General features: G+C 41.4%; 1 protein-coding gene across 1 annotated transcript in view; it reads right to left on the bottom strand.

The window, feature by feature from the left end:
• Positions 1 to 19,175, bottom strand: part of LOC117507665 (contactin-4-like) — a 641,244-nt gene that overhangs the window by 237,880 nt on the left and 384,189 nt on the right. The window contains 1 exon segment of the mRNA XM_034167486.1: positions 1,502 to 1,705. Within this exon segment, the coding sequence (XP_034023377.1) occupies positions 1,502 to 1,705 (204 nt within the window).

Below are 19,175 nucleotides of genomic sequence, written 5' to 3'. Positions count from 1 at the left end.
ACTTGTGACCTTGCCAGAAAGATGTGTCAGCATCGATTAATAGCCTTCGGTCCCCTCCCCTCCCGGGGTAACGATAAGGCATTTAGCAGGCTGACATCGTTAAATAGGTGGCTGGCACAATTTTGTAGACAGCAAGCCTTTATTTTTATTGATAACTGGCCTTCATTCTGGGGCTGCCATGGCTTGATGATGCTGGACGGCCATCATAGTACTGGGGAAGGCACCACCATCTTGTCTGCAAACATAGATAGAGTTCTACAGGGAGGGTAATATTACGACTTTAAAGCAGGCCACAGAGCAGATGATTAGCGACCCTGCAAGGCTTATGACAAATGTGGGTGTGGAATCCATGAGCTTAGCAGAGAAATTAGTGCAAAAATCCACTGTGGTGATAGTGCAGTTTATCTGCCAAGGAGGGAAATTCATCAAGTTGAAACTGTGGCCTGTTTCCATAGACATGTCCTTAAAAATCACAGAGGGATATGCAAACTTAATACCCATTACTACATTGGATGATGTTGGAATTGAGGATGGCCCGTTGGCTGTTCTAGCAATATCAAATATTTTGTGTCTGCTACCTACAACCCGTGTGGAATGTGTCAAACCTTAACTGACTTCCACTCTGGACTACTCTGGATCCACTCCTAAATCCAAACAGACCAGCTGTCAACCCCACTGAGGTCCTTAGTCTGGGTCTCATTAACATAAGATCACTGTTCTCAAAATCATTGTTGATTAGTGGTCTAATTATGGATGATCACTTAGATATGATTGGGTTATGTGAAAACTGGCTTAAACCTACAGCTATCTTCCCCTTAAATGAGGCCTGCCCATAGGCATACACATTTAATCATGTCCCTTGTGATGTGCAACAAGGTGGGAGTGTTGCTCTTATTTATATATCTAGGTTTAGCTTTTTAGCTGTTGGGGTCACAAATATAACTCGTTTGAGCATCAGATTCTGCACTCTGCCCACGATGCTATGTACTGCCAAGGTCAGAAGAATAAAAATCGGCCATATAATTTTGTCACTATATATAGGCCCCCCCCTGCTGAATAGTCTGAATTCTTAGATGATTTTTAGATTCTTTGATGCGTTCATCTCTAACTTGTCAACTAGTACAGATAGCATTCTGATTATTGGTGACTTCAACATTCATATAAATAAACCTGCTGATCCCCTCTACAAATCTTTTATGGAAATTGTGGATGCATTCAGGACTCAACGCACAGTAGTGGAAATACTCTGGATTTGGTTCTCACACGTGGTATTGCTGTTGCGAATACTGACATCATACCTCTTGCATCTCTTGCATCACTCGTTAGGTTTACAGTTTCGCTGCCATGTTTAGTGGAACAACAAAACTGTTCCTAAATGTTTCAAATCTGCAGTGATTAAACCATGACTTAAAAAATCTAATCTTGACCCAAGTGTATTGAAAAACTATAGACCAAAAGCAAATATATAATTTTGCTTTAAAATAAAATCACCATTGCTCACCATCACTGCGCAGCACTAACGGAGTGGGCGGGCCCTGGACTCGTGTCTTTGTGACTGTGTTGGTCACCACACAGGTGTAGTTGCCCACATCAGAAGGCTCCACCTTGGAGATATACAAGTTCCCCGTCTCCTGGGAGATAAAACGTCGGGTGTCCTGCTTCACAAACGTCGGATACTCATTAAAAATCCAGGAAAATATCAGATCTGTGAAAGAAGCACAGGAAGAAAAACATGACTTCAATTGACATCCAAAGCTCTACATGCTCACTTTCATGAAATAATAATGGAGGCCTGAGTCGGGGTGGAGGGCTCAGAGGTGCAATGACGTCTGAGTCTTAGTCTTCCTGACAGAAGGAACACCACTTTAAAATGAATCACATTTAGAGTCTGCTGGACCCTGGAATTCACATCTGAAAACACCAAACAGAACCGAATCTGCTGTACCTCCAACTGGCATTTTGGCGTGCACAAAAACACTAAAAATTTATATTACACATAAAACAGACAATTAAATCCCTGATAAGGTGATAGAAGTCATTCAAAGCTGTATTTGTTGACATGAAACTGGATATAATGTGACGTTTGGAGGAAAAACCTTCACAACATAATGCAAATATTTTAAACTGCATAATTGCAGAACAAACACATAGAATGTCCTTTATCTGTCATTTACAAGAAAATCTGATATGTACAAAAAAAATTTTCAAACATAGACCCAAAACAGCAACTGAAGAGTTGCTGTTTTGAGTGAGTTAGTGAGAAACACGAGAGTGAGTCAGTAAGTCAGGAAGTAAGTGAGTTAGTGCAGCAGATAACCAAATTAAAAATTTAAAAATGTTCCAATCACGTTGAAAACTATATAACACTATTTGTGTGATCATAAGGATTCCAAAAAGCTTCCCAAAAGCAGGCCTCTTTCCATAGTCGTGTTCATAAAAATCATACAGGGCTATGCTTTGCAAACTAAATACCCATTACTGTAGTGGTTGTTCCAGCAATATTAAAGATTTTGTGTCTGCTAACCTACAACCCACATTGAATGTCTCAAACCTAAACCTACTTCAGGGATCTTATATATGCTACTCTGGAACCACCCCTAAGCCCAAACAGTCCAACTGTCAACCCCACTGCGGTCCTTAGTCTGGGTCTCATTAACATAAGATCACTGTCCTCAAAATCATTGTTGATTAATGATCTGCATTGTTGTAGAGAAGCTTGAATCTTCGACTGGACTGGGTTGCTTGATGCAAGGACGTTTCGCTTCAAATCACAGAAGCCTCCTCAGCTAAAATTCTTGCTCTGGTAGTCTGACTTCTGTCTTGACTCTTGTAGAGAAGAAATTCTTCTCTACAAGAGTCAAGACATTTGAAGCGAAACGTCCTCGCGTCAAGCAACCCAGTCCAGTCAAAGATTCAAGCTTCTCTACTATGGAAACCACCTGGACAAATGAGAGCCTATACAGAAACATCTGCATTGTTGATTAATGATCTGCATTGTTGATTAATAGATCATCACTTAGATATGATTGGGTTATGTGAAACCTGGCTTATGAGTTATGTGAAACCTGGGGAGCTGTCCTCCCCTTAAATGAGGTCTGCCCACTGGCGTACACATTTAGTCATGTCCCTCGTGATGTGAAACAAGGCGGGGGTGTTGCTCTTATTTATAAATCTAGGTTGAGCTTATTAGCTGTTGGGGGGGGGGGGGGGGGGGGGTCACAAATATAACTTGTTGAGCATCTGATTCTCCACTCTGCCCACGATGCCAAGGTCAGAAGAATAAAAATCAGCTGTATTACAACTTTGTCACTGTATATAGGCCCCCTCGGCCCATACTCTGACTTGTTAGATGTATTTGGTGAGTTTATCTCTAACTTGTCAATGAGTGCAGATAATATCTGATCCCCTCTGCAAATCATTTATGGAAATTGTGGATGCATTAGGATTTCAGCAATGCATTCAGGACTCAATGCACAGTAGTGGAAATACCCTGGATTTGGTTCTCGCATGTGGCATTGCTGTCACGAATACTGACATCACGCCTCGGTGGTCTCTGATCACTCACTTATTAGGTTTACAGTTTTGCAGCCATGGTTAGTGGAACAACAATCTTATTTATCACTACAGTGATACATCAACTCCTCAACTACGAAGCTACACTGCCTGATATCTTAGCTTCACGTTTGGCAAATGCCCAATCAGTAGACAGTCTTGTGGATAGTTTAAACTCAGCGCTCATAACTACACTCGATATGATTACGCCGCCACCTATATTAAAACCATGCCCTCCAAAACACAGTCACCTGTCAGTTCAATGATTACCTGCGTGACCTCAAGCATAAGGCCAGAGGTCTAGAACAGAAATGGCGTAGTTTAAAATTAGAAGTATTCCACCTTGCGTGGTGTGATGCTATCTTAGACTATAAGAATGCACTTCTGGCTACAAAGTGGACCTATTACTCTGATTTGATCAACAATAACAAGCATAACTCAAAGTTCTTGTTTGACACGGTGGCAACACTTATTCATGGACAACTGCCTGTAGTTCACTTTCCTTTTACAGCACAACATTTCCTGGAGTACTTTGAGAAGAAAATAGAAGACATTAGGTTAAACATATCCCAGCATGGTTTAATCCAGCTACTACACTCTGCTATTGAGGTGGGAGCCATTACTGAGGTATTACCTAGATTTACAGAATTTGATAGCATCTCACTAGGTGTGCTGACAAAACTCATAACGTCTACAAAAAGCACAAACTGCTTGTTAGAACCTATACCAACAAAACTGTTAAGGATCTGTGGCCCACTCTTGGGCCGACTGTGCTGGAAATTATTAATATGTCATTAATTTCTGGATCTGTTCCTAAATGTTTCAAATCTGCAGTAATTAAACCATTACTTAAGAAATCTAATCTTGACTCGAGTGTATTGAAAAACTATAGGCCGATATCAAATCTATCATTTAGCTCTAAAATTCCGGAAAAAGTGGTTTCACGGCAGCTCATGGACCACCTTACTGAGAATAATCTCTTTGACCCACTGCAGTCCGCTAAGAGACAGCTCAACAGAGACAGAGACAACTCTCACTAAAGTGGTAAATGATCTACTGCTTGCAATGGATTCTGACACCACTACAGTTCTGGTGCTGTTAGATCTCAGTGCTGCATTTGATACCATGGATCATCATATTCTACTTGATAGGCTGGAGAATCATATTGGGATTACTGGGAGTGCCCTTGCATGGTTGGCATCATACCTGACCAGTCGTTCTCACAGTGTTTTGTACAATAACACTACCTCTAACCTTAGTGACATGAAACTTGGGGTTCCACAGGGGTCCGTCTTAGGCCCCCTGCTTTTCTCCCTTTAGATAGCACCCCTTGGGCACATATTGCGGCATTTTTGGATTACCTTTTACTGCTATGCTGATGATACACCCCTCCTTCCCTCTGGAAGGAGGCTGTGCAGCATCCGGGCAAAAACATCCAGACTGAAAAACACCTTCTACCCGAATGCTGTCAGACTGTTGAACAGTTCAACATCCATCACCAAACTGTGACATGCACATTGTCACCTTCTTAATACTCTAACGATGCTGCTGCTGCCGACCCTGTGCCTTGTATATATATTCTATGGCCACAGGGGTGCGCATATTGTACATTGCAAAAGTTTATACTGCAAAAGTTTATACAATAGGTTAGGTTAAAAAAAATTGTCCCAGTTAACTACACCAAGATCTGGAGAAACTGCATTTTGTTCTGCCTCTAAGGGTTGAGTGACAATAAAAGTGAGTCTGAGTCTGAGTGTGATAACTGCTGGTACTCTCATCCACATAAAATCCTTAGAAGATTGCCTTGCATCAGTGAGAAGCTGGATGTCTAGCAACTACCTACAACCCCTGGTAAAAATTATGGAATCACCGGCCTCAGAGGATATTCATTCAGTTGTTTAATTTTGTAGAAAAAAAGCAGATCACAGACATGACACAAAACTAAAGTCATTTCAAATGGCAACTTTCTGGCTTTAAGAAACACTATAAGAAATCAAGAAAAAAAGATTGTGGCAGTCAGTAATGGTTACTTTTTTAGACCAAGCAGAGGAAAAAAATATGGAATCACTCAATTCTGAGGAAAAAATTATGGAATCACCCTGTAAATTTTCATCCCCAAAACTAACACCTGCATCATATCAGATCTGCTCGTTAGTCTGCATCTAAAAAGGAGTGATCACACCTTGGAGAGCTGTTGCACCAAGTGGACTGACATGAATCATGGCTCCAACACGAGATATGTCAATTGAAACAAAGGAGAGGATTATCAAACTTTTTTTTCTTGATTTCTTATAGTGTTTCTTAAAGCCAGAAAGTTGCCATTTGAAATGACTTTAGTTTTGTGTCATGTCTGTGATCTGCTTTTTTTCTACAAAATTAAACAACTGAATGAACATCCTCCGAGGCCGTTGATTCCATAATTTTTGCCAGGGGTTGTACTTTTAAACTCTGATAAGACTGAAATGATGATTCTTGGTCGAGTGAGACATCATCATCAATCTGACCACTTTAATGCTTAGCCTAGGCTTATGTGTCATACATCACACTGACAAAGTGAGGAATCTTGGGGTCATTTTTGATTCTATGTTGTCCTTTTCACACCAGGCTGCAGTGAGTGAGCGCACATTGACAGGCTGCCCCCAGGTTGAAACAGACCATCAGATCATAACATGCAGTGGGCGATTTGACCGTCACGAAACCCACGTGAGCTCTGTTCCACATGACACAGTGTTAGTTCTGCGGCACGCCATCCACAAGACACGTGTCAGACCGGACATGCTCGCGAGGCTGGCTGGACACTCCGGACCAGTAGATGTGGACATGATGAGAGCATCCTGCCTCTCATTCATGTCCTTTCATGACTGTACCAAGGAAAACTCATATAATCTTAGAGCTCTTTTTCTTGACAATTAGAATGAAAAATAATCTGACTTTTGTTCTGTTCTTAATTTGCATGTTTGATAATTTTTGTACTTTGTTTATTTGCTTCTTGTTATTGTTAGTTTGGCCTAAGCAGTTTGCCACCCCTCTGAGTATGTTCTGCTTGAGGTTTCTTCATCAAAAAAAGAAGAAAAAGATCAGAAGGAGTTTTTCTTTATCCCTGTTGCCTATGTGCTAGTTCAGGTGTGTTGATAAGGTTGATAAACCTGACCCTTGTGAAGAGCCCTGCGGAGTTTAATATAAATGAATGGAATTGAATTGAATCATGAATGCCGCTTTCCCCATAATTCGTATTTCTTTGTCCAACAGACTTTCCAGTCTCTTGACCCAATTTTTCAACTTCAGTTCTTAAAAAATGGGAAACAAGTGTTACATTTATATAGTATTTTTGGACATATGATAGTGCCATACAGTATACTGACTTCATAATATACGAGGTCTATTAGAAAAGAAACCGACCGTTTTATTTTTTTAAAAAACTATATGGGTTTGATTCATATGTTTTTTTCGTCAGCCAAGCTTGAACCTTCGTGCGCATGCGTGAGTTTTTCCACGCCTTTCGTTGACGTCATTCGCCTGTGAGCACGCCTTGTGGGAGGAGTGGTCCAGCCCCCTCATCGGATTTTCATTGTCTGAGAAGTTGCTGAGAGACTGGCGCTGTGCTTCATCAAAATTTTTTCGAAAACTGTGAGGCACATCCGAGTGGATACCATTCGAGAAATTAAGCTGGTTTTCGGTGAAAATTTTAACGGCTGATGAGAGATTTTGGATTGTTTCTATCGCTGTAAGGACTTCCCACGGAGCGGGACGTCGCGCAGCGCTCTGAGGCAACGTCGTCATCCTGTTTCAAGCTGAAAACCTCCAAATTTAAGCCTCTGTTGACCCAGGACATCATGAGAGAACAGAGAACTTTCAGAAGAGGTTGGAATCAGCAGTTTATCCGGACATTCCACTGTTAAAGGAGATTTTTTTAATGAAAGACGTGTGGACGGATTGGCACATCGGCTCGCAGCCGGCGCAGCGCGCCCGCCACAGGAAAAACACCTCCGTGTTGATAACCATTTGTAAAATCCAGGCGGCTTTTGGTGGCTTTCAGTTGAGTGAGTATCTGAGAAATTGTTTAACAGCAGGGCATGTTCCAACTTGTCCTTAAGGCTTCCAACAGAATAATAAGGTCGGATACTTTTCTAATAGACCTCGTACTGTATAACACTGAGTCAGTCATTATTGGAAATTTAGTATTTTATCAATAAATGGGCTTGCCTGCATTTAATCACACACTCTATGCTGTGTTTTGACCTTAATTTGCTTTTTTTTGTCTCCCTTGTAAATAATGTTACTCATAAAATAGTTATTTTTCAGAGTCAAACCTTCAAGTTGTTGCAGGAGTGGCAAACACATGCTGTTACAATCAGGTAGGTTGCAAAATGTTCTGGGTTTAATAAAGTAGTTTAGTAAAGTAGCAGCATTTGAAAAATTACATCTCAACCTTCTCACAGAAAGAAGCAACATATGTGACTTTTGTGTGATTGTGTTGAGAAGGACCCGTCAAGCTTCTAAAATCAATAAAGCACTAGAGGAGTTTAAATGTCAGCATTTGCCAAAAGTCACATCAGTGTGTGGGAGTATAAGAAAATGATGCAAAACCAACTCAAGTCAGGTGATCCGTATGGTAAAAGACCTTTTGTGACATTCAGAGCCATCACTGTAAATGTTTAAAGTTTAGTACCTCTTGTACTTTTTGAATTCACTTGAAAACAGTGATGCTTTTCAAAACCAATTCTTTTCATCACCCAATTTATTTGTCACGTCAAATCTACTATGTCTGCTGACCTAGACCAACACCAGTTTGCATATCGAGCAAACAGTCAACAGAAGATGGAGTCATTGGAGCACTCCACACAGCCCTTACCCATTTGGACCAAAATGCCATCTGTGTAAGGATGCTGTTTGTGGACTTTAGCTCAGCCTTTAACATCGTCATCCCCCAAAATCTTGTTGGAAAACTGAGACACCTGCATTTCGGCAGCTCATTATCTGCATGGATACTGGACCTCCTAAGCAACAGACCCCAGAGCGTCAGTGTGGGAGACTGCACATCCTCCACTCTCACCCTGAACAGAGGAACACCACAGGGGTGCGTCCTCAGCCCCCTCCTTTACTCAATCTTCACCCATGACTGCTCCCCCATTTACTCCACTAACACTGTCGTCAAGTTTCCTTATGACACCACTGTAGTGGGACTCATAATGGACAACGAGTCAGCCTACGGCCACTCCACCAGATGATTTCACTGATTAACATCATTTTGAGCAGATAGAATCAGTTAATCAGTGAAATCACCTGGTGGAGTGGGTGGTTGCAAAGAAAACCTGCACCCTCTTGGCCCTTTCTGGAATTTCAATTTATTTCCTTTATATAGCACCAAATCACAACAGAGTTGCCTCAAGGCGCTTCACACAGGTAAGGTCTAACCTTACTAACCCCCAGAGCAACAGTGGTAAGGAAAAACTCCCTCTGAGGAAGAAACCTCAAGCAGACCAGACTCAAAGGGGTGACCCTCTGCTTGGGCCATGCTACAAACATAAATTACAGAAATAATTCACAGAACAATTCACAGATGAATATACAAGAATTTCTGTTGGTGCACAGGACAGGAGGATCGCCAACACAAACACAACTCCCATCTCTGGATGGAGCTGCACCTTAAACAGAGAAAAAACAGAATCAGGCATCAGAAAGACAAAAAATACTGTATAATTTGCCAGCATTAATCAACAAGAAAAACAGAAGAAATACTAAGGTGATCGCTGGCCGCTAGCTCTAAACTTCATTAAAAGACCCAGAATTTAGGTGAAGTTGAGGCTGCGGCCCACTTCAATTACTAATAACATGAATTAAAAGAGTAAAAAGTGTAAAACAAAACTGTACCAGTATGCTAGCCATATGAAAGGGAACATAAGTGCGTCTTAAGTCTGGACTTGAAAGTCTCCACAGAATCTGATTGTTTTATTGACGCAGGGAGATCATTCCACAGAACAGGGGCATGATAAGAGAAAGCTCTGTGACCCGCAGACTTCTTATTCACCTTAGGGACACAAAGTAGTCCTGCACCCTGAGAACGCAAAGCCCGGGCCGGTACGTAAGGTTTAATTAGGTCAGCTAGGTAGGGAGGTGCCAGTCCATGAATAATTTTATAGGTTAGTAGCAGAACTTTAAAATCTGATCTCACTGGGACAGGAAGCCAGTGAAGAGACGCCAAAATGGGTGTAATGTGGTCAAACATTATGCTTCGTGTCAAAAGTCTGGCTGCAGCATTCTGAACCAATTGGAGACCCCTAATGCTAGACTGCGGTAAACCAGAAAATAGAACATTGCAGTAGTCCAATCTAGAAGAGATGAACGCATGGATCAGGGTCTCAGCATCAGCCATAGACAGGATGGGATGAATCTTCGCTATATTTCGCAGGTGGAAGAAAGCAGTCCTAGTAATATTTCTAATATGGAGGCCAAAGGACAACGAAGGATCAAAAATTACCCCAAGGTTCCTCACTTTCAGTTTGAGACCTCTGGCCTGCAGGGAGGAGGTCCAGCAATCGACCAACTGGTGCTACAATAATAAGCTGGACTTGTCCATTACTAAAACCAAGGAACTGAGTGTGGATTTTATTAACTTTAAATGAACCATGTACTCTGCCCTCTGCAACAATGGAGAGGAGGAGAGGAGGGTAGAGCGCTTCAGGTTCCTTGGAGTACACATCTTGTCAATCGGTTGCTGAATGGGCACTGTCAGGGTTGGGGTTTCCAGTATTTGGTGGATTGGGAGGGTTATGGACCCGAGAAATGCTCCAGGGTTTCCTACTCTATTATTCTGGACCCCTTCCTCTTCTTTTATCATTTTATCGTAAGTCTTTTATCGTTTATTGTGGGGTGTTGGTGCTGTTGTGTTGTGATTGGGCTCTGTGGCTGTGTCCTTTCTCCCTTCCCCCCTTTTGCCAGTGGAGCTGATTATTGGACACATTTGTGGCAGCTACACCATCTGCAATCAGTCACTGTATCTCCTCCCTGGGTCTTCACTCCATCATCAATATATTCTTGCAGTCCTCTGTGTGGTAATGTGGCCTAAAACTCTGTAGAACTTTGTCTCCCACAGTTTTTCAGTCAGTTTTTTAGTTTTGTAACCCTGTCACTCCTTGTTTTTTTGTTTTTTTTCCATTTTCTTCCAACACTAGCACCAAAGGCTCCGCCTGGACCTGGCTGCTGTGCTGCTGACCTCCCTTGGGAACACGGTGCCTCCTCCGTCTATGCCTCAGCATGGACTCTGGTGATCAGCAGCAAAATCCTCTTCATAAATAAACTTTTATTCAACTGCCTCTTGCACTTGAGTCCACCTCTCTGGGTCTCATTTTTGACAGATACCAGTCTTGGTCAAACAGGCTGCACCTCAAGGTAAATCCAAAATTGAACACAATTCAGAAAACAGTATGGTCACACTCAGGGTTGGGGTTTCCAGTATTTGGTGGATTGGGAGGGTTATGGACCTGAGGAATGCTCCAGGGCTTCCTACTCTATTATTCTGGACCCCTTCCTCTTTTTTTTTTTTTTTAATATGTGGCCTCAGATAGAAACAGTAACAGTTTTAACCATACGCAGGCCCAAAAAGTAGGTCAGGTGGTTCATGAGGTTGACAGAATTTTCTAAAAACAAAATACAAAATTTCAGCTCCAGTTTACCGGAAGGCACATGGGAGAATTGAGTCGAAATTTGCTCTTTATTCTTAGAACAGAATCCTTCTCTGTTCTGCTCCATCATAAACCTGTATAAATTATGATGCAACAGTCAAAAGCTGCACTGTGCAATTTCTCCAATCACAACCGCAGAAGCCTATAAATCCTCCAGAGTTGCTATGGGAGTCTTGTTGGCTTCCCTTATGAGTCTCCTCCTTGCATGATCACTCAGTTTTTGAGAACTGCCACCTCTGAACTGATTATCACACACTACGATTTGTATTTGTTAAAGATTGATGGAAATGAAGTTCAAGACATACTGGAAATGTTTATGTCTCCATCTACTGACTTGTCAACAAAACAACAAAACTGGCTGGAAAAGTGATGATTTACTCTAAATTCATATCTTCTAGCAACTGTGTCATGGGTAAATTTTAAGTCTGCATTTTTTATTGATTAGAGCATTTTGTTGATCAGCTTTGGACATTTTATTAAATGTTCTGATTATACAACATTGGTTTATTTGCATGTATTTCAAACCATGTTTGAGATTCTGCATGTAAACTTTGTTGATGCCCTAATTCTGACCAGAACTGTAATTTAACAGGGACTTCCTGATAAATCCATCACATATTAGACACACTGGTCTGAAATATTGAAAAAACAGCAGGCACAGGTGAAATCATCACCTCCTCCGCAGAGGTAATTTAAAAAAAAAAAATCAATGCGTAAGAATTATTGGCTTAATGAAAACATAATTATGTACCATCTATGAAATGATATTTATATGTGAAGTTCATAAAGTGAGTAATTACCGGACTCGTCAATAATCCAATTTACAAATAAATGTGTGCAAATTAAAATTAATGTGTGTGTAAAAATATAATCAAAATGTTGCTTTTTAAAATGTGTAATATTTGAGTCGGTAGCATCAGAAAGCAACAGCTGACATCATGAGAAACCCTGCAAAGCAGATGGCAAACTCCAAAGACAATCGTCTTCTAACTTAATTTCACAACCTGGCATTCTGCATTTTAAAAGAAGTGACACGTTATGTACGTCCACATGCTCAGTGTGTGTGTGTGTGTGTGTGTGTGTGTGTGTGTGTGTGTGTGTGACATGTGCTGCCGTCAGCTGGATGTTATTCTGTGAACTGCTTGCTTTCTGTACAGGCAAAAAAAACTGACATTTTTTTTTATTTAATTTGGTTCAACTGTCTTACTCCCGTATGAAAATTCATACAAAACAGTAACAAGGCAGAAGGGCAGAATAGAACAGAGTCTTTGCCATTGTACATATATACATACAGTGAAATTTGTCCTCTGCACTTAATACTGTATTCCCAAAAATGACATGACGCCTGACAAACAGAAATAATCCATCAAGCGATGTGATAAAACCACCGTGTGCACTCAGTGTGCTGGATGCAGCTTCTTATTAAAAGACTGATGAGTGCTGCCGATTTTAGATGATCAAAGCTGAACGCTCTCATACTGAAGATGTGCATTTCTTGCTGAGTTTAATCAAACCGACCACTTGTTAGCAAACCCGCGATCCACCCAAACAGTCATGGAGGCTTCTTCCCCTGGCCTCCCTGGAAGTCGCATGAAGCTATCATGGCATGAAGCTGTGCTCCAGCTGGCTGCGAGGACTCATGGCTGTGCAGGAAGCACCGGAGGTGGCAGCAGCGCTGGCTGCCGTGCGAGCAGAGTGATGGCACAGCATGGCTCCACGGGGACGAGGGACACTTCAAGGCAGGATAAGGCATGTTTGTGTTTGTTTCCTCTCCAGCGCATTTGGACGACAGCTGCACCTGCTCTCACCCTGGGTTTAAAACCCATATGACTGCATGGCACAGCATGATGCACAGAATACCAAAGAGAGCGAGGACATAATGAGATGTCTCACACAGTCAGCTCAGCAATCTTCACAAAATCATCCACAGCATTGATTTTATGGGGTTCCACAAAGCTCACCAGGATTAACAAGACACACAACACAAGAAGAAACCCAGCTCCTCAGGGAAGCTGTTACCATGACTCCAAGGTGATGAGACATCAGCTTCATCTGGATTTTGATGGCAGCAAGCAGTGCTTTGATGTAACTTTAAACCAGACCAGCACTCAACAGAGGGCACATAGACCAACATGTTTTGGTGAAGATAAACTAGAGAGCAATAAAAGGATTTTTTACATCTACACGCTTGTCTCCATTGCTCCAGTGCTACATACACTACTAGACAGCATAGAAGAAGAAGCCTGGAGATGAAACAGTTTTCAGCCTTAGCTCATCCATCCATCCAAAGCCAATTTTGACATAATCTGTACTACGTTAGGGGATCAAATAACACCTACAATCCAGCCTCAGTATACCCTGAAGCAGAATTAGAAGTAAAGCCTGATGTAGGTCCTGAGGCCTGTTGGTACTGGTGTTTATCTCCAGATTCTGCAACATCAAGTGAGAATGTTTATGATTTCCTCTGGACAGGACACCAGTCAAAGTCAGGTTACTACCCCAGCCATGGCCGGTACACATTTACAGCTAGCTGGACTGGTACAATGAAGATTGAGTGTCTTGTCCAAGGACACAGATAGGAACTGTGAGCGGGATTCAAACCCAGGCAGACCAGTTCGTTATCCACTCACTTGCAGTTGGAAAGTATTCACAGCACATCACCTTTTACACATTTTGTTATGTTCATGTTTGTTTATCTACATGTGCTCTCAGCTGTGGAATGATTTGCCCCTTAACATCCGAACAGCCCCCACTGTAGAGTGTTTTAAGTCTCGTATAAAGACCCATTTTTATGCTTTGGCTTTTAACACTGCGTGAGTGTGTGGTCCTCTGTGTGTGTTTTTTCTTTTTTCTTTTTTTTTGTACAGCACTTTGGAAACTATGTTTGTGAAATGTGCTATATAAATAAAGGGTATGGTATGTATGGTATGTTTAAAGCCTTATTCCAAAATGAAGTAAATTTATTTTTCCATTCAAAATTCTCCTCACAACACCCCATAATGACAACATGAAAAAGTTTTTATTGGAACTTTTGCAAATTTATTACAAATAAAAAAATCACATATACACAAGTATTCACACCCTTTGCTCAATACTTTGTTGATGCAACTTTGGCAGAAGTTAGATGCCACAAGCTTGTTGTACCTACTGTATCTTTGGTCAGTTTTGTCCATTCCTCTTTGCAACACCTCTCAAGCTCCATCATGTTGGATGGTCAGCGTCGGTGCACAGCCATTTTCAGATCTCTCCAGAGATGTTCAATTGGATTCAGGTCTTGGCTCTGGCTGGGCCACTCAAGGACATTCACAAAGTTGTCCTGAAGCCACTACTTTGATATCTTGGCTGTGTGCTTAAGGTCATTGTCCTGCTGAAAGATGAACCATCACCCCAGTCTGAGGTCAAGAGCGCTCTGGAGTAGGTTTTCATCCAGCATGTCTCTGTACATTGATGCATTCATCTTGCCCTCAATCCTGACTAGTCTCCCAGTTCCTGCCACTGAAAAACATCCACACATGCTGCCACCACCATGCTTCAGTGTAGAGATGGTGCCTGGTTTCATCCAAACATGACACCTGACATTCACACCAAAGAGTTCAATCTTTGTCTCATCAGATCAGAGAATTTTGTTTCTCATGGTCTGAGAGTCCTTCAGGTGCCTTTTTACTAAGGAGTGACTAACGTCTGGCCAATCTACCATACAGGCCTGATTGGTGGATTGCTTTGGAGATGGTTGTCCTTCTGGAAAGTTTTCCTCTCTCCAAAGAGGAATTCTGGAGCTTTGAGAGAGTGACCATGGGATTCTTGGTCACCTCTCTGACTAAGGTCCATCTCCCCAATCGCTCAGTTTAGACGGTGAGCTCTAGGAAAAGGTGGATCTCAACTTCTTCTGTTTACAGATGATGGAGGCCACTGTGCACATTTGGACCTTCAAGGCAGCAGAAATGTTTCTGTACCCTTCCCCAGATTTGTGTCTCAAGACAGTCCTGTCTCAGAGGTCTATATTCAATTCCTTTGACTTCATGCTTGGTTTGTGCTCCGACATGCACTGTCAGCTGTGGGACCTTACATGTAGACAGGTGTGTGCCTTTCCCAGTCACGTCCAATCAACTGAATTTATCCAAGGTGAACTCCAACTAAGCTGTAGAAACATCTCAAAGATGATCAGTGGAAGCAGGATGCACCTGAGCTCACGTTGAGCTTCATGGCAAAGGCTGTGAATATGTATGTACATTTGAATTCCTTTTTTTAATATATATTTGCAAAATCTAAAACAAGAAACAAACAAACAAAAACCTTTTTTCACATTGTCATTGTGAAAAAAGCAGGATTATGTGTGGAATGTTGAGAAAAAAATGACTGTTCCATTTTGTGCGGAAACGGTGAAGCACTGTGAATTGTACCTGCTCCATAGCATAACATGGCCTACACAAAATGTATCGTAGCCATCCCAGGGTGGTAGAGTTTATTTCATGTTGTGCTTTGAGTCATGTGAAAGTCCTAGAGTATATAAATAACTTATTCTTTATTTTATTTTTTGGTGTATAAGTCACAGGGCTTCCAAAACTACAAAAAAATTTCAGTTTTTAAATTTATTTTAATTTATGTAGCACCAAATCACAACAAAGTTACCTCAAGATGCTTCACACAAGTAAGGTCTAACTTTACCAACCCCCAGAGCAAGCACACAAAACAACAAAACAAAACATAACAAAAACAAATACTGACTTATACTCCATAAAATATGGCAAGCATGACAGATGGTGCAACCTATTCCTTTTTAAAACCTTGTTAGCCTAACCAGTAATTACCATGACTTTTCTTAACCAAAATTGGAATAACTTTTTTTGACACTTTCACTACCCGAGCTTGATTTTTGTCATCGGTTTAACTGTTTTTACCCCATGACTCCCTAACATTCAGTTATTGATGGTCCAAACTATACCTTCTTACAACCTTTTTGATAATACGAATAATGTGACATAAAATTTAACTTAAATTCTTCATTTATTAACCAAACAATCAATTCTTCATATTCGGATTTCATGTCAACATGTCCCCTAACAATCTCACAGGGGGGTTGACTTCTGGAAATGATGGATGCTGGTGCAACAGCTACCTGTGTCATCTGTGAAGAGAACATTGGCTTTCTGTAGATGCAAGCAACATAAGCCCACTCAAAGCACAGCAATGAAAATATAAGCAGGAAGAATGCTGCAATTACTGTAATTGTTTTGAAGATAACATTTGTATCCAGCTGCATATAAATGTAGTACTAGTCGTCACATGCATACTGATACTATATACTGCAGGCATAGATTTAGCTGGAGAAATACAGACATCGGTTTAGACAGCAGGGCAGTATTTGGCATATGTTAATATGACAGTAGGTTTATGCAGTTGTGCTCAAAAGTTTACATATCTTGGCAGAATTTTTGCTTTTTTTCGCCATTTTTCAGAGAATATGGATGATAACACAAAAACTTTTTTTTTTTTTAACTTTATCACTTTAAATGTGTGAAGCCATTTATTGTCAAACAATCATAATGACAACAGAAACTACCAAAATGACCCTGATCAAAAGTTTACATCCCCCTGTTCTTAATACAGTGTATTGCCCCCTTATTATCAATGACAGCTTGGAGTCTTTTGTGGTTGTTGTGAACGAGGCTCTCTGATGGTAAAGCTGCCACTGAATATGTGTTGGACTTTATTTACATTAATTACAAATAAATACAAACAGTATGACACTCTATGGTAATTCTGCATGGAGTGGACAGTTCTCAAAAAGTGAGTGACTGTGCAAGAAATAGAAGAGTGAGAAAAGCCACCAAGGCACCCAGACAACCCAGAAAAAGCAACCCAAAATGCAAACTGATACTGCACTGCTTGCACTCTGCACAATTTCTCCAATCATAGCCTCATAAGCCTATAACAACTTCTGGGTTGTTTGGGTCAATGAAAGTGGTTTCCTTTAAATCACTCATGACCAGTGTAAGGTCACCTCAGAGGCAGTCACCAATCATGGAGTGAAGGTGTGAGCAAAACATTCTCCTCACTGAGATACCTGTGCAGTCAGACCACGAACGACAGAACGCTGAGTGAATGCTTCAATCTTAGCTTTGGGGTTCTTGGGGATAGGGGGATTCCAGATGGTGCCAGCGTGTACTGTCGTCTACCTGTTATCTGATTCTTATTGCTGCACTGTTATTTATTTTGTGCCAAAACATCATCAGATTGCTATTGTATGATTGTCAGGCACTGTCTGATCTTAAACTCTCCTATGAGCTGTTTTTTAAACAATTTTAGGGACCAAACATCCAGACTCACTTGAGCTCTGTACATGCTTACCTACTGCGTTCACCTGTCTCCACGCGGAGGAAGCGGGCCAGAATGCGCAGTAAATGCGGAGGCATCCTTGGAAGAATCAAGGCTCACTGGAGGTCCAACTGTGAAATTGCCCCTCTCCTCTGTGCTCCTGGATTCCCAGCACTCAAAAAAAAATGCATGTATTACAATGGATCCAACCTGTGTTTCCTGCGCATTTGCATACCCGCCTGCATCATCAGCCGCTTGCAGCACCTCGGCTCAAGCATCTGCCGAAGCACCGCAGTGTGGATTTTGGCTCCCTTTGGCCGCTATGTTGCTGCTCTTCACGGATTTCAGAGAGTGTGTCTCTACACATTGGCCTGTTGAATGCTAGATCGCGAGTCACAACAAAACATTTTTACTGAATGATTTCGTCACATCGCTGTCACTGGAGCTGACAACGGACCAAGAGTTGTCCAAATCCCCCTTACCCCAGAATCCTCTCATCTAAATTTTGTAGCATTTCCAATACTTTACAGAAAATCAGCATCTAGAAGCCATTTAGAATGAATTGCTAGTTGTCTCCTTCTCAAACAGCGTGCCAGAGAGGTGGTTGCTTGCGCCCACACTCAGCCGCAGGAAAAAAAAATACAATGCTGCCAAAATAGCGGCTGCGGTAGTTACAGGTAGAAATACTTATATCTTCTTTACCTTTTTTTTTTTTTTAAATAGAGACACAGGAACAAACAGGACAAAGGTTTAGACAAAGTCAGGATGCCAGGAAGAGAATGGTTTTAATATACCCTTCATTCTGTGAGTTATGACAGGTCAAACATTCAAAACCGTCAAATTGACTTTGGTAGTTCTAATGAGCACACTCGCGAACTCAGGGGCTTTTGTAGGCGCGCCGAGTGGCAATGGAAATAAGACAATCTTCAGGTTTCCCTGCAAATACTGAGGGACAGACTGAATGAGTATCAGAGGGCAGTTAAAGCTGCCAAAAGCAGATTCATGTAAGCTCTAGTGTCCTCAAATTGTCACAAACCTCAGGTGCTTTTTAACACTCTGAAACTGCTTATTAGTCCACATGCTAGTAACAAAGATGTGCCCTCGACCAGCCTTTGTGAAGATTTTCTCTCTTATTTCAGAGACAAAATTTCTGATCTTAGATGATCTCCAGTGTTAGAGGTGGATCCATCCATCCGTCATGCTGTCTTTGATTGTTTTAATCCTATAACTGTTTGTGAGGTGACTAAATTTGTTAATCAGCTTAAGCCTTCTTCCTGCACTTTGGACATTATTCCAGGTCATTTGGTTAAAGACATTTTTGAGGGTATTGGTCCATACATTGCTGAACTTGTGAATGCTTCTTTATTAAGCAGCTGCTTTCCGTCAGCTCAAAAACACACTGTAGTCCAGCTGCTCATCAAAAAGAGCAATCATGGCCCAAATGTGTTGTTCAACTATAGACGCATCTCTAAATTTCCATTTGTGTCTAAAGTCTTAGAGGGTGTCATAGACAACCTCTAAGACTGCTTGCTAGTGTAAAATTATTTACACATTATTCACTTTGTGTGTTTTTAGGAATCCGCTAGCTTAGCGCAGCTACTAGCTCTTAGCTGGTTTAGCATGGCG

Source organism: Thalassophryne amazonica, chromosome 3, assembly GCF_902500255.1.
Source record: "Thalassophryne amazonica chromosome 3, fThaAma1.1, whole genome shotgun sequence".
NCBI classification, from domain to species: Eukaryota; Metazoa; Chordata; class Actinopteri; order Batrachoidiformes; family Batrachoididae; genus Thalassophryne; species Thalassophryne amazonica.
Note: the sequence above shows the minus strand (reverse complement) of the source record. Positions and strands in the feature narration are given on the sequence as shown.